The following is a 14,575-nucleotide window of genomic DNA, read 5'->3' on the forward strand; positions in this document are numbered from 1 at the left end:
AAGAATTTGGTCACAGGCAGTATTTAAAGCTGTTTAAGAATTACTCATGCAGTGCAAAACGTAAAATTGATCTCAATATATAAGGTGAGTGAAAACAAAATTTTTATGATTCTCTCTACACGTGTATATAAGGAAAGCACTGGAATAATATAAGGCAACATCATCACAACCTCATCTACTTTGCATATCTAGGATTGTGTTTGAAAGCAAGTGCTTTTTGAATGCATGTGGTAAACTCGAATTTCTATCATGTTCTGAGATTTGTCCCCATTTCTAAGGAACCATCACTGATCTGCCTGCTTTGACTTTTCTTCTCCAATCGAGTTTAAATTGAACGTTGGGAGGGGGAATTCCCTTATTACATCACTAGAGTAAGCCAAGGAATATATACTATATGTATACTAAGGTGCAGTGGGGAGACCAAGCAAGGCTACCTTGGGTAGTAGTAATACATTCTTGTGCTGCCGTAACCACCCAGGGTCAGGGACCGAAACATCCTGGCACAAATGGTGGAAAGTTTGAAACACACACATACATGTGCGATGGGTGTACATTCCACTGCTGTTGCATTATTCACACACTCGTCTAAATGAGAACAATGAACCTCACAAAGGAAGAAAGCTTCTGACACAGTATGAGAGAGAAATCACAAAAAGGCAACACACTTTTTCACAAAACTTGTAGCTACGTATATATCTAATCATGATAAAATGTGGATCAGGGGGATCATATGGTGGCATTATCCCTCTTCTTTTTTTTCCTTTGCTTTAACAGTATAAAAGCAAAATTGCTATTGATGCAAGGAAACAATGCTAGTGGGCACAGGTGTCATGTTGTTAATCCGTCATGATAGATTAGCATTTTCCTCTTTGCTACACAAAAACAAATAATGCTTGCAACAAAACTCTAGCCTTCGAGCACCTGAGGTGAAATCACACTAACATATTCACACAGTTTGAGTGGCAAGTATTCACTGGATGAGATTGCTCACGGTAATGGCTGATTTTATTTTTTGTTTTAGATGGAAATTTCTGCTTTACGCTGCTACTACAAGAACAGCATTATGTTGCATACTGTTATGTGTGTAAACCTTTGAGCAACAAAGACAAAAATAGTGATTATGACATAAGTATACTAGTTAACCCTTTATCCACGACCATCTACGACAGAATAATTACACTTAGTTGTACATTCATCATATATATTTGTAAATAATGAATCAAATTCAAATTCAATTGAAATATGTACACACAAAAAAACTGAGCCACATTTTCAGGGTAGGCAAAACATTTACCTGATGAAATTTAGTATCTATTAGTGGAAAATTGAGCAAAGAAAATGGGATTCCATCGGGATTTAGTATCAAAACAGTATGACAATTTTTTAGATCATTTCTGCCAGTTTGGCAGCAATCTAAGGCCCAAATTCACAAAGGGTGTTTAAATTCAAGTCAGGGTTTATGCAAATTTCTTCTGCATGAATACGATTGACAGACTGTACATATGCCAACAAACATCCAGTAATAAACACGCACATCACTTTAGATGTAGGTACGCCTATTTCACGCTTAATAGTCCATGATTTGAATTCAAACCATGGTCTAAAATTTAAACCACCTTTGTTAATTTGGGCTAATGAGTCTAAAAATTTTCTTTGCATTTACAACGTTGTATCCCTGTCCATCCATTAGAAAAGAATTGCCATTTTTGGCTGGGTTTGTTTGTTTGTTTGTTTTTAATATTTGTTGGGAAATTCTCTTTGTCAGACACCATGGCTGCTTGTTTAAAATCAGTGCTCTACGATAATACAGACAGCCTTCAGACAACTGAAAGCTAAAAATGAGGTTTATACAGAGGCAAACAACTTGTTCAATTTCCAAAACTTATCACTTGGGAGCTTTCGTTGAAATGACAGGACGATATCTTAGTATAAAAATGGTAGTATGGAAGAAAACAAGAGATTCATTTATACCTTTCTGGAGAGGACTGCACGGAGCTGGCGCGAGCCATGACGTTCTGCTGAGCAGGAACGGTACCGAAACCTGAATGTTTGTGCGAGGAGGGAGAGAAACAATGGACTATTAAAGAGGAAATCCATAGGGGTGAAAATGACGGGAGCAATTTACTCTTGAAGCAAACAATGGCACAGTGGAACCACTGAGTCTACACAGATTATATGAAGTCAACCACCCCTAGGTCAATCTCACACGAGTCGAAAAACTGGCTTTTAAAGTCAAAGAGAAATTATACCGCAGAAGGATATAAACATGTGTCAATTCAATTGTGTCAAGTGAAATGAGTAAAAGTCACAGGTTTGTCATGACTGAACAAAAAACAAACAAACAAATGAACAAATGCTGGTTTGTACCACAATGGGGCAATGCAGTACTGTAAATATGCAGTCCTACAGTTGAGAAATGTGTGTATTTCGTGTAATATTAATGTTATTTATTGTCATCATTAAATATCAAAGTTGACAAACAGATTTCATAGGAGTGTGAAGAATAACTCAAGACAGGACGACTGATGAACTCCACGAGGACAGGTTACACACTTTATCACATTATCTCCTTCTGTGCCTAGGACTTTGGATAGTGTCACTGTGTACAAATGCTATATGGGGTTTTCTGCACAAATCTGCACTCAAAGCGCACAATGGGTTAAAGCCCCAAAGTACCAACTCACCTCCGATGCCACCTGTCCTGCTCGGCAGAGGGTTAAAGCCCCCCGGCTGCACCCCGACTCCACCCCCTTGCACCCCCATCTGCATCCCCGGCATGGCCCCGAAACCAGACATGGGCCGCACCATACCTGGAAGGGAGAATTCAAGGTGTCAAACATTCATCACTCGACCTTGAAAATGGATATGCCACGCTGATCAGAAAATTAGGAGTAATTAAGAAATCATTATTATTTCACAAGAATCTCATGCCTCAAGTGTCAATTCTTGAGGCGCTGATGATTATAGACGACACCATCAGTGATACCCCCTCCACATGAAAAGTTATCACTGTTTGGTTACAACAATACAACAATTTACTATGATGCGAAAGACACATATTTTTTCATTTCTATATCATATCAAAATGTGAATTCAGTGAACCTCTGAAATCCTTGTACTTGTGATGTGTAATTTTGAATAAACATCTATTATTCTGTTTGTGCGATTTTAGTCTATCAAGCAAAATTACCTTGAACATGGGAGTGGATGCACTTTAAAGGAAAATTCTCACCTGATATTGCAAACATTAGACCACAGACAGAACTTACTCGCTGAGAAAGACATACAAAAACGTATTTTCTCATCACTAACAAAGAACAGGTCTGAAGAAAATTTTTGTCAGAACAAAAACTAGAATTGATTACTTTTTTTGTGTACAAACCAAGTGGAGAGCTGTGCAATACCTACATCACACAGAGATGCCAATTTGTCTAAACTATTAATCAATATTAAACTATTAATCTATCTAAACTTTTACGGTTCAGTCTTTTTGTTCAAAAATTTCACTGATCTACTTCTCTGGTTTTCTTCATACAAAGGAACAAAATATCAGCATGGAATTTCCCTTTAACTGTTTGCAAATTTCAAGTCAGCCTATCAAAAGCAAAAATACAGCTTCATCACCCGCATCATACACATCTTGCTTAAACTGCCAGCTACAAGTAAGAAAGCAAACTCCATGCTGGTGTGCGATTTTGAAGTGACGTGAAATGAAAGTGGGTGCGACCTAGTGTATTCATCATCTTACCCATCGGCTGAGCACCAAAGCCCCCCATGGCTGGGGCTGGAGTCTGCTTGAGGCTCTGGGGTAGGGCCCGGGGCAGCTCCACCCCGCTCAGCTTCTTCTTGATGAGGAACATGGCGATGGAGAACTCCAGCTTGTCCAGCTTGCCATCAGCATTCATGTCAGACAGAGTCCTGGAGGGGAGGGGAGGGCAAGAGGTATCATTCAGAGGGGCTTCTTTAACCCGTTGAGGATGAGTCCCGAGTATACTCGGGCAGGTGTCTATTGGAAATGTGTGTCATAGCAAAATCAGCCAGTCCTCAACGGGTTAATAGAGCTAAAACACAGTTCTCAGAAGGGCTAACTATTCATCTTATCACCATTTGGAATTTACTTGCCATCCGTCAGAAGGCTCTACCCGAGAAACTTGTCTGGCTGATATGATTTGCTGGGATAATGAGTTGTTTTGGAGTATTTTTAGACCAAAAGTGGGTATGCAGAATGCTGCTAGTGAATCATGCTCTAGGTAGCAATAGTGTTGAATCACACATATGCAGCTATATACATGTACCAAGCTGCATGCAATTCACTTTGGCATGATGGATACAGCTATGACCTGATATACTGCAGTCAAGTAATAAAATATAAAACATTAAGTAACAACCATGATTGGGTATGCTCTGAGACTGCATTACTTGTGGTGAACCCTTTTGGGTAACATTCACATTTTCAATGCCGCCCAAGTGAAAATGTGTCATTTTAGCGTTATTTCACACATATCCAATGCACATGTATACATTTCAAAGCAAATGATTCCTATATACCCCCTTCAAACTTCGTTTGGCGGGGGTATAAAAAATCTACAGTTTTGCAGGCAATATGTGAACTATGTTCTACCATTAAAAAAGAGATTGCCCCAGGCAACATTTTGTCTGTCCCTCTAATACCCCAAACACTGCCTTCATTACAGATAGCCACATTTTCTCGGGTGTGCATGCAATGGATATCACTGGTGCTTTCTTTGTGTTAGGCGTTCGACATCTGGAGCGTATTATGAGACAGGTATTGACATACACATCACTACAACCACATGCTGGATGTACCCCACCCCTTTATAGATTTCATGAGCAAAAACCAGACTGTACACAGATAGGCACACAGAATTCGACCAGACAGCCTTGTTATGTTTTACCATAAAATTTGTCTCCAACTCTTTTGCCTACTCCTTTTAAATACAGGGATGGTATAGTTTTGATTAAGATTGTGCTTCAGGTTTTTAACATTTTGCGAGATAATGAGAAACCACTTCTGAAATATAAAAGAGCATACAATTCTAAGAGGAATCAAAAGTCTATTTGATGAATATTGGCTTTGAAATGACTGAGATATCCAAAATTAAAGAAATCTTAATAAAAGGTGGGACCCATCTTTTATTGAGACCACTTTGTTTAACTTTGTTTTTGGATATCTTGGTCACTTCAAAGCCAATTTTCATCAAATAAACTTTGAGTTCCTCTAAGAATTGTGTGCTCTTTAATATTTCCGAAGTAGCTTCTAATTATTTCACAGAAAGTTAAAATCTGTATCCCCCATCTCAACCAAAACTATACCATCCCTTTAATATTTATGATCAAAGCTGCTGCATGTATACTCAAAACACTGTACAAAAACAACTATGGCTGTATTTGTAACAGAACATCACAAGAAATGACATACCAGATATGGCCGAGGACCTGCTGTGGCAGGCCTGACTGAAGGAAAAAGCCCCTTGCAGCATCGCCTGAAATTTGAAAGGAGAAGAACAAACCATAAAGAAGAAAAAAAGAAAAAATGTGAAAGAAACATTTAAAAGTTATAAGTAACTTCAATGACTATTCTTTTTTTTATTTAACCTATACTGAATCATTCTTCCCCTGATCTGCTGAAAATTGGCATTTTGCAGAATGGAATTCCAGCTATGATTAAATAGGTGTATCCATATGGCTGCAATGACCATGTACAAGGTTTTGTACATTGTAGTTTGTAAACAAACACATCAGCAATGTTCTGGTAAACACATTGTGTGTGCTTTACCATGCAATTTACAATATGTCTGTACACTTTGCAGCTGCAGGAGAGAAAAGTGAGAGTTAGGTGAAACCAGCACAGGAAATCCTCTCATGATCTGATTCTGAAACAGTTGTGTCACATGATGTCAAGGTTGACTTCGACAGATACAATACTAGACTCACATTGCACTAATCAGAATGGTAGAAGTAGCATACATTACACAAGTACGCTTTCAACGAATGAGAAGCGACGTAGATGTACAGTGTACTATGCATTTACTATTTGCACACATTCAAAATCCATTTACCACCTTGTCCCGTCTTTTCGAATTTACTACCACCCAGCATTCCACATTCATAATCTAATACGACACTTTAAAAAAAACAACTGAAAATATTTCTCCTTGGTAACTACTGTACAACGAAGAATGTTCACATGCATTTTAATTTAGCAAATTTCGTGAGAAAAATGCATGTGAAAGTTCTTGTCTACACTCTATGCATTGAATGTTACACTGTACAGGCAACTCACAAAAATTTCATGCCATGAATATATTGTGTTTTACAGTAGTTTTAGTTGATCTCACACTTTTGATCCAACACCTGTGATTAACCATCCCACCTTGGCAGTTTGTTCTATTCCTCGGTATAAATCAACTCTTTTCAATCTGGTGGTCCCATCTCTGCAAACTTATCATGGCTTTTATAAGATACATTTTTTCTTTCGGTTTGCTACACTTCTTTCTTTTTTTCTTTCTTTTAAATAGCTGACATGCTAACCACTTTATGATCGTGACATAAGTCATCCAAATAAAATGTCAAGTGTGAAATATGCTCTACAATAATGTACTTCACTTTAATTGCACAATGTACATGTACATGTACATACATGTATTGTAAACACTGAAGGAAAAAGGACAATTCTTATGCTCTCAGTGATACTTGAACAAGTAAGCTGCAATGATTTCAATTACATCGATAGCCAACACCTCTGCTGAAGGTATTTGAAAAAAAAAAAAGTCAGCACTTTAGAAGTCTTCCAGCAGATACATTAGTTACTGTTTTACCACAAATGTAAATGTTGGCTATCAGTAATGAATGTTCATAAAATTATCCCCCCCTCAAAAAATACTGTCACAGAACATTTTCACAACACATCTTTGGTTCTCTTTAATTGGAAGGAATCAAATTACATAATTGTACATATTTTATGTGGAATTTGACAGCAAAATGAGTTAAGTGCCACTGTAAAATAGTTAATAGTATAAAAAGTCCATCATCAGATAGAGCAAAATAAAACTTTTCCAATGATACAATACATGAAACTTCTCTTGAAGATGTGATTAAATATACCCCACACTTTCTTTTTTTAATTTCTTTGGTTTTTATTGTTTTAGCAGCTTGTTAAAAATTGCAAAATATCAAAAATGAAAGACAATGGAGTTAACTCATTTTGTGACCGAACTCTTGATACATACAATATATATGGCCTTTCTACTCTATAGAAAGGTTGACAATCAAGGAGTGTCTCGTAACTGTTCATGTTACGTACAGGACAGAGTTTCACATTATTATATTAAATGTGTATTAACCCATTGCTGGAAACAGGGAGGTGGGAAGCAACTGTTCACTTGGAAGGGTGTGCCATAAAGTCTGAAGTAATTGCTACTCCATTCACTTTAAAAGAGCAATTATGTTTGTTGCTATGCATGCTACTGCAGACATGTGAAACACCATCTACATGTACACGTAGTACCTGTATGTCTATTCAAACCCACATTCAGTCTACATAGCACTTGAAATACTTTCATCTACACTGTACATGTCTGCATACCTGAGTACACAGAATACACCCTGAATTGATGTCAACATTTAGCCTTTATGTCTGATACCAAAGACTGATCTACAGTATGCCTGTTTGCCTCTTGTGAAACTATGCATAGAGGACTGTAGTTTCAATAGATTTGAAAACAAAACAAAAAAAATTTGACAAAACAAAAAATGACAATAAAAGGCATTTTTTATGATGTGGTATCAAAAAAGAAAAGCTTTTGTGATCAGTGTACATACACATGTAGTAGAAAGAGGGTTTTACTGTAAATTACAGTATATTGTATAACCTTGTTTTGATATGGTACAATTGTATACAATCCTTCAAAGGATTATCAAGATACAACTGTATATGGATATAAAGAAAGGTGAGCAGAGAGTATAAAAACGGTATTCGCTACATTGCAGCTGCAAATTTGTTCTCAGCAAAACTAACAGAAAGTCAACAACAGGTGAAGAGAGAACGAGTGAAAAGTTAAGAAGAAAGTGTTTTTGGTTGTGTGTTTGTTTTTTACTTGATATCTAAACCCTATTACCAGAGCACTGTACAATGTAACTGTCACTGGATATTTGAGAGCCCTTCTCAAAATTTTCAATGTAATTGCACGTGATGGCCCAGACTTCGGCCACGGCGGGACGTCGCTGTGAAGTTCTCGGACGGCCCTCGCATGCAGTCTCTGCTAATAATAAATGGTTTCCTCTACTCTGCCAGGAAAGAGCTGAGGACGCGGGCTGATAATTACATCCGGCTGAGCCCCCAACAACAGAGGTTGGGGATGGGGGGCTCTTCAGGTGTCTGGATGACGAATCCAGAGGTGACTTCTTTTGGCCGTCACTCAGACAAGTGGATAGGGAAAAGGGGAACCTTGTATTAAACTACAGAGTGGTGTCTCTCTTGGGGTATGCTTGTTCACATGTACAACGATGCACATTATACCTGATTTGCACTAAAAATAAAGATGGAGCTACAAAGTGCAGTTCAGTCATGCTTTGTGGCAGCTGTTCAATAAATGTCAGTGTCTACCCACTACGCAGTGTTATACTGTTCCTGTGTGAAATGCATTAGTCAACATGGGGGGGGGGCCTTCTATTTTTATGCAAGGTCATGTTCAAGGTATTTACTTTAGCAACGCACAAATGACACAGCGTTATTAATAACAACAATCTATTATATTGTGTAAGTAACCATGGCTTTGACAGAGAATGTCAACAGCCATGCTAAAATTGTGATACAGATTCACAACAAATGACAATGGTCACGATAATGCTTCAACATCATATGAAGCCCTTAATTGCAAAAACCTATGATAAGTTTATTGTTACATTGTACATTGTACTCTGTATTTAACTTCCCTAAATATTTTTTTTTTCTGTTAGTTATTTGTAGTACAAAGTAATTCTGATTTTTCCTATGATTTATCTTAGCATTTCATGACTGCCTTCAAACTTATTTCATGTTTATTGGACTGTATGATCAAATCTATTGCAGATTTAAGGAAAACGATGTGATTTCACTGTACACACATTTATAATTACATGTATTTCATATATTCAGCAATATACTAATGTAAGAAAATCACTAAATTAATGTTATTACGTAAAAGGCAGTGAAAGTAGCCATGGCAACCGATAGACATCTCCAGAAGTATTCTGATAGAACATCAAAGCACATTTATGATACAACTTGTAAATCACAGAAAATATTGCACCCTGGCCTGTTGTACCATTTTTAAAGACTACTGTTAATATTAACTGGCAACAAAAGCTCAGCACTCTTCAAAACATGTTCTCTGATATCTACGTAGTATCTGCTGTTGTGTATTCACTGTTAAAATGTGTGCTTCTCACACTCGGCGACTATCAAAAATGTATTGATTACTGTTCAAACTTCGCCACCTGTTTCACACACACAGATTTTTGAAGAGCTGTATGAAATTCACTTGTTATGTGCCATAGGCACACTTGCCAACGGCATTGGAAACTCAATGCCAAGTAGAGGAATAATTGTATGCCAGCAAAATGTAATTTTTTGTTGCAGGCCTGTTGACCTGATTACACACATGGAGAAAAAGTATGGGTACATCATTTTTTTTTTTCTATCTTGATTCTCTATATCCATATGGCTCATGCATAAACCGAGGCAGCATTGTAGACCAAAATTTAATTCTCCATTCATCAATTTATTCAGTTAGAAAAAAAAAGGCTTTAACCTTAATGAGTAAAGCAGCAAACCACCATTGTCATTACTGTGCATGCATTTAGCATGCCTCGGGCTGGGTGATGAACGGAATTACGCGCTGGGTAGGATGATAATTGAGTAGGCTCCCTGTGCATTCAGAAAGCATCAATCCACGTTTCTAAGGGCAGGCGGCAGAATGTGTTAATAGCCATTTTGATACAGTTTGTACATCATACTCTGAAGGGTACTGCCGTGTACACTGTAAGGACTATTTTTTTTGTGTGTGTGTGTGTGTGTTTTTTTGTGGGGGGGGGGGGGGGAGGTCAGGGGCTAATATGATAGATCATGTTGAACACTGCTCAAGATCATGTATTACATCTATTTTCATCACACAAATTCGTACTGACCCCATAAAAGAACAATTTTTGTGCAATCTTTTGCCATGGATGTCGCAGGGCAATGATACAAATTTATCACTGGCCCCTAATGTGCATCAACTCACAACCACCATGCGTGAACGCATGATAATTTAACGACACATTGAAGAATATACTGTACATGCATGCCTGTGCCTTGAAGCACTATCTGTAAAAAAACATGCTCCTTGAAATTCCCTGTGTCTCTGCATACACCAGGATGTACAATATGACTCGAAAGATTGTTCCCGTTCACATAACCCTCTTTACATTAAATTCAGCTTGTGATTCCCAGTATAAAAATGATTTAATAAAGAAATGACGGCCTGGAAGTGAGACTAGCACTGACCTGAGATGTAGCCACTGATTGGTTTGAGCTGCAGGAACTGAGCGTCATGTTTGGCCCGGTCTTCTGCTGTTATTCTCCATTCTGCCAAAAGAATCAGACGAATAGATACGGCTTGCTCATATCACAACCTGAAGGCCTATTCACTGAAAACAACTGATAGATACGTGTTCATTACACAGATTACTTTGTACAATCATGAGAAAATCAAAGGCAGATACTTATTCCATAATCTTGTATTCTATCATTGTTTAAGTATCTGTATACACTGTACATTAGGCATTGATTTCTCTTCTAAAAGAGATAGCACAGTTGTATGTAATGTATATGAAGCATGTTACAAACATCTGCTACACAATCTAGCAATTGAGACTATTTCTTTTACATGATCTATTTCAAACAGTCATGTCATTCATGTTTTAAATCTTTTTTTTTCCTTTTTTCTTTTTAGGGGTGGTTTCAAAACCACAAAAGCTGAAATGCAAAAACTACATGTACACTGTTTTATCTTATCTGTGAAAAACACTATTTGTGGTTTATACATTTCCATGAACTATTAAAGTATACATAATGCAAGAGTTCAAGTACTAGTACACTGGGCACACAGCAGGATATAATATCGGAGCCTGTGGCAGGCTGTCTAACGTGGTACACAGATGACATTTCATGCACAATGTAGTCTGAAGTTATATGCCACTGAGCGTACAATGCGATAGGTTGATATGTTGTACAGTATGCCCACATCCATGGATGCCCTCCAGAGGAATATATTTGCCCTCAGAGAAAACAGCATTCTATGTTACTTTTAAAGTCAGTGGTGCGGGCAGAGGAGAGAATCTTTTATCTTATGTTGCATGACTAATAACTAGATCTAGATATAAAAAAAATACACAAACAACAAAATGGCATCTATAGACACACTATTGCATTACAGACTAGTACTTCACATGTTATGGTACTTAATCAGCATGACAGCAACCGTGATAAGGCACTAGATTTTTTTTTTTTAAAGCATTTCTGCTTGGTAACCATGAGAGCTACCACTGGTAACTTTGTTGGAAGTTACAATTGTGGTACCAAATGGTAGTATCTTATCATGTGCACAACATGGTGAAGCTGTTGATGTTTTTGTTATGGGATAACATTAGGAGTATTCTAACAGGGAAGTTTATATTCAATTTCATGACAAAACAGTTTAAATAATCACACAACTTCAGAGGCATCCTATACAGCAGATGAAATATCATATTTAAAAAAGACCTTGATCTTGTCAGTGGCATGAATTTCACCTAGAATCAATTTCCAACATTATTTAAAGTCAGCATTCTATTATATGGCAACTTAGTACCTCCTTTTGCCTGCATCTGTAAATATCTACAGTACCTACATGTACAGACACTTGAGGATTTAAAGGGTGTGTACAGTTCTGGTCGGGGTGAGGATTTAGCTTTTAACGTTTTGCGAGATATTCAGAAACCACTCTATGAGATGTCAAAGAACATATAAATCTAATCGGTATCAAAAGTTTATTTGATGAAAATTGGTTTTGGAATGGCCGAGATTTTCAAAAACAAGGTGAAACAAAGAGATCCTAATAAAGGGTGTGGCCTGTCGTCTTTTATTATTATCACTTTTTTTGGATTTCTCAGAGATTTGAAAACCAATTTTCATCAAATAAACGTTGAATCCTTCTTAAAATTACATGCTCTTTCATATTTCATAAGAGGTTTCTCATTATCTCACTTAGGAATGTTCAAAACATGAATCCCTACCTCAACCAGTACTGTACAGTCCCTTTAAAATGTTATACATCTCTTCTTTCCAAAACGTAAGGGATAAAATATCCACTTACCTTGATGCATTCCGCCTCCTTGCATCATCCTGTGGCGATAGAGTTTCCACGTTCCTAGCAAGCACATGATAAAATAAGAGAAAGAACGGTCAGATCACGGAATAATGGTTGACTCCGGGCCAAACTGCAGACTCGCACACGACAAGAGTGGGCAGTCTTGTCCGTTTATAGGAAGGTAATGGGGCTCCCGCTATACACACAGTTGATAATCCTCGAGCTTGCCGGCGGAATTACCCACACACGATCTTGTGACTTTTGTGTCCAAAGCAAGCGTACTGTTTATGTCACCTCCCGCGAATGACTAAAATGTGATCGTCATGGGATGTGAGGTCTCAGTCCCAAGAATACACCCAAGAAGGGCCTCCGTATTTATAACATTTACTGGGCCATCCCTGGGAATGCCAAGCATAGCGGATGACTACATGGTATATTTCTCCTGTGCCTATCACAGGCGTTTACAACAGCGCATGTATGCTCTAACACAGCACTGGCCTGGCAAATGTACAAGAGTCACCCAGAATCGGTAGCAGGGTAATCCTTCTAATGCTGACAATATGGGTAGCTCTGAACTTCATCGGAGGGGAACACTTGCTAGACCTCCGCTCAACAACAGGTGTTGAACTTGTTTACGCGAGGTAATTAGTAACGCTCATGCCACCCCAGGAACTGCAACACTGCTGTAAAGTAGCCTAATTGTAGCTGCGGGGCGACACTTGAAAAAAAGGGGGCGACGAAACTACGTATTAGCACCCCTCGGTCGATGATACACGCTTGAATGACAACTTATGAATCAGCAATGTAACAGCGAGACTCATGTACATGGAAACATGAATTGTGCAGTAGTAATGAGCATAAAGACAGCTTATGATACTTCAACAGTGGCTGATCATAATGATGCTGAAGATAAAAGAAATAAAAAATGTAGAACAAATAAACCAAAATGGGTGACTAATACTTTTTTTATGTGTATGGTGAGGGGTTATCACAAATTTGCAGGTGAATCTTTGAGGACATAAGCACTTAAAGTGAGTGTATCAGAAAGAAATTCCATTACAGTAAACTGCAGTTTAATTATCATGCCTTGAGTTGGCAGTTTAACAACATCCTGAGTATTTTCCCCAACATCTTGCCTCAAAGAAAACAAAAGCCCAAAGGTAAATGTGGATTGAGTGAAAGCAGCAATAGAAGTGTTCATTGCACATCAGTGAAAGTTTGACGGTACGCGGGCAAGCGATTTAAAGTTACAAAATTTCAAAGTTTTGATGCCTTCACTGCTGGAGAAGACGACTGCTACAGTTCATGATGTCATTTTGGACAACAATATAGAGATTTTTAGAAAACTACAGAGAATTCCACAAAATTTCAATTTTCATGAAAAGTACACATGCCACTGACTTGTTACCGACATAAAAATGCAAATTTTATTCCCCCTGATTTTTAAAAGAGATAAGTCCAGTGCTCTTCATTAGACTAAAAATGTGAAAATATGTTACATTTTCTCTCATATTTTTCTTTGTATTGTTGTCCATATGATGTCATGAAGTGAACCAGTCTCCTCTAGCGATGACGATACCAGAAATTTAAAAAATCATATCTTTCGAAACACTTTTTTTCCGGTTTTCCTACAACTTGTATTTTGTGTATCATGCAATGCTTTCACTCAATTTACATTTATATTTTGGCTTTGGTTTCCTGTAATGTAAGATATATTTTTGTTTTAAATGCAGGAAATTGAAACAAAATGTAGGGACTTTCAGTAACTACAAAGGAGAACAGGAGAGAACGTGACTTGACTCTGTGGAACACGATGGGGCCAGTGTCTGTTGATGGCTGGGTTTGGAGCCCCCGTGTGGCGCAGCGTGCATTTTCATTCAGGAAGGAAGCGTCTCAATACTGGGTTACATGAGTAAGCTCCATGATTCCTCATGGGATAGCTCTAAGGAAAGTTGGATGGTACGCACGATGGCATCGTTTGTATATAACCCGACAGTATCAATGCCTACACAGATGACTACATTGTGCCTCAAGAACTTCACCTTTGAATGTGCACAATGCTGGCTGTCAGTATTTGTTTTTAATAATAGTATTATAATACCATGTAATATGAAAATCAGTCTGCACTGATCACATGTCTTCTATTTTTGTCATCAGATAAAAGCATCATAAAACTATATCCATCT

General features: G+C 37.8%; 1 protein-coding gene across 1 annotated transcript in view; it reads right to left on the minus strand.

Annotated features, from left to right (window-relative positions):
• The window catches only part of LOC139742529 (intersectin-1-like), a 78,610-nt gene that overhangs the window by 53,373 nt on the left and 10,662 nt on the right, over positions 1 to 14,575 (minus strand). The window contains exons 2-8 of the mRNA XM_071653060.1: positions 12,396 to 12,449; positions 10,547 to 10,627; positions 5,441 to 5,504; positions 3,749 to 3,918; positions 2,685 to 2,810; positions 1,972 to 2,041; positions 435 to 497 (exon numbers count right to left, since the gene is read on the minus strand). Coding sequence (XP_071509161.1) covers positions 435 to 497; positions 1,972 to 2,041; positions 2,685 to 2,810; positions 3,749 to 3,918; positions 5,441 to 5,504; positions 10,547 to 10,627; positions 12,396 to 12,423 — 602 coding nt within the window. The 5' untranslated portion in view covers positions 12,424 to 12,449. The remainder of the gene's footprint in view (positions 1 to 434; positions 498 to 1,971; positions 2,042 to 2,684; positions 2,811 to 3,748; positions 3,919 to 5,440; positions 5,505 to 10,546; positions 10,628 to 12,395; positions 12,450 to 14,575) is intronic.

Source organism: Diadema antillarum, unplaced genomic scaffold (genome assembly GCF_040938485.1).
Source record: "Diadema antillarum isolate AM-2024a unplaced genomic scaffold, OU_Dant_1.0 seq00001004_RagTag, whole genome shotgun sequence".
Classification (NCBI taxonomy): domain Eukaryota; kingdom Metazoa; phylum Echinodermata; class Echinoidea; order Diadematoida; family Diadematidae; genus Diadema; species Diadema antillarum.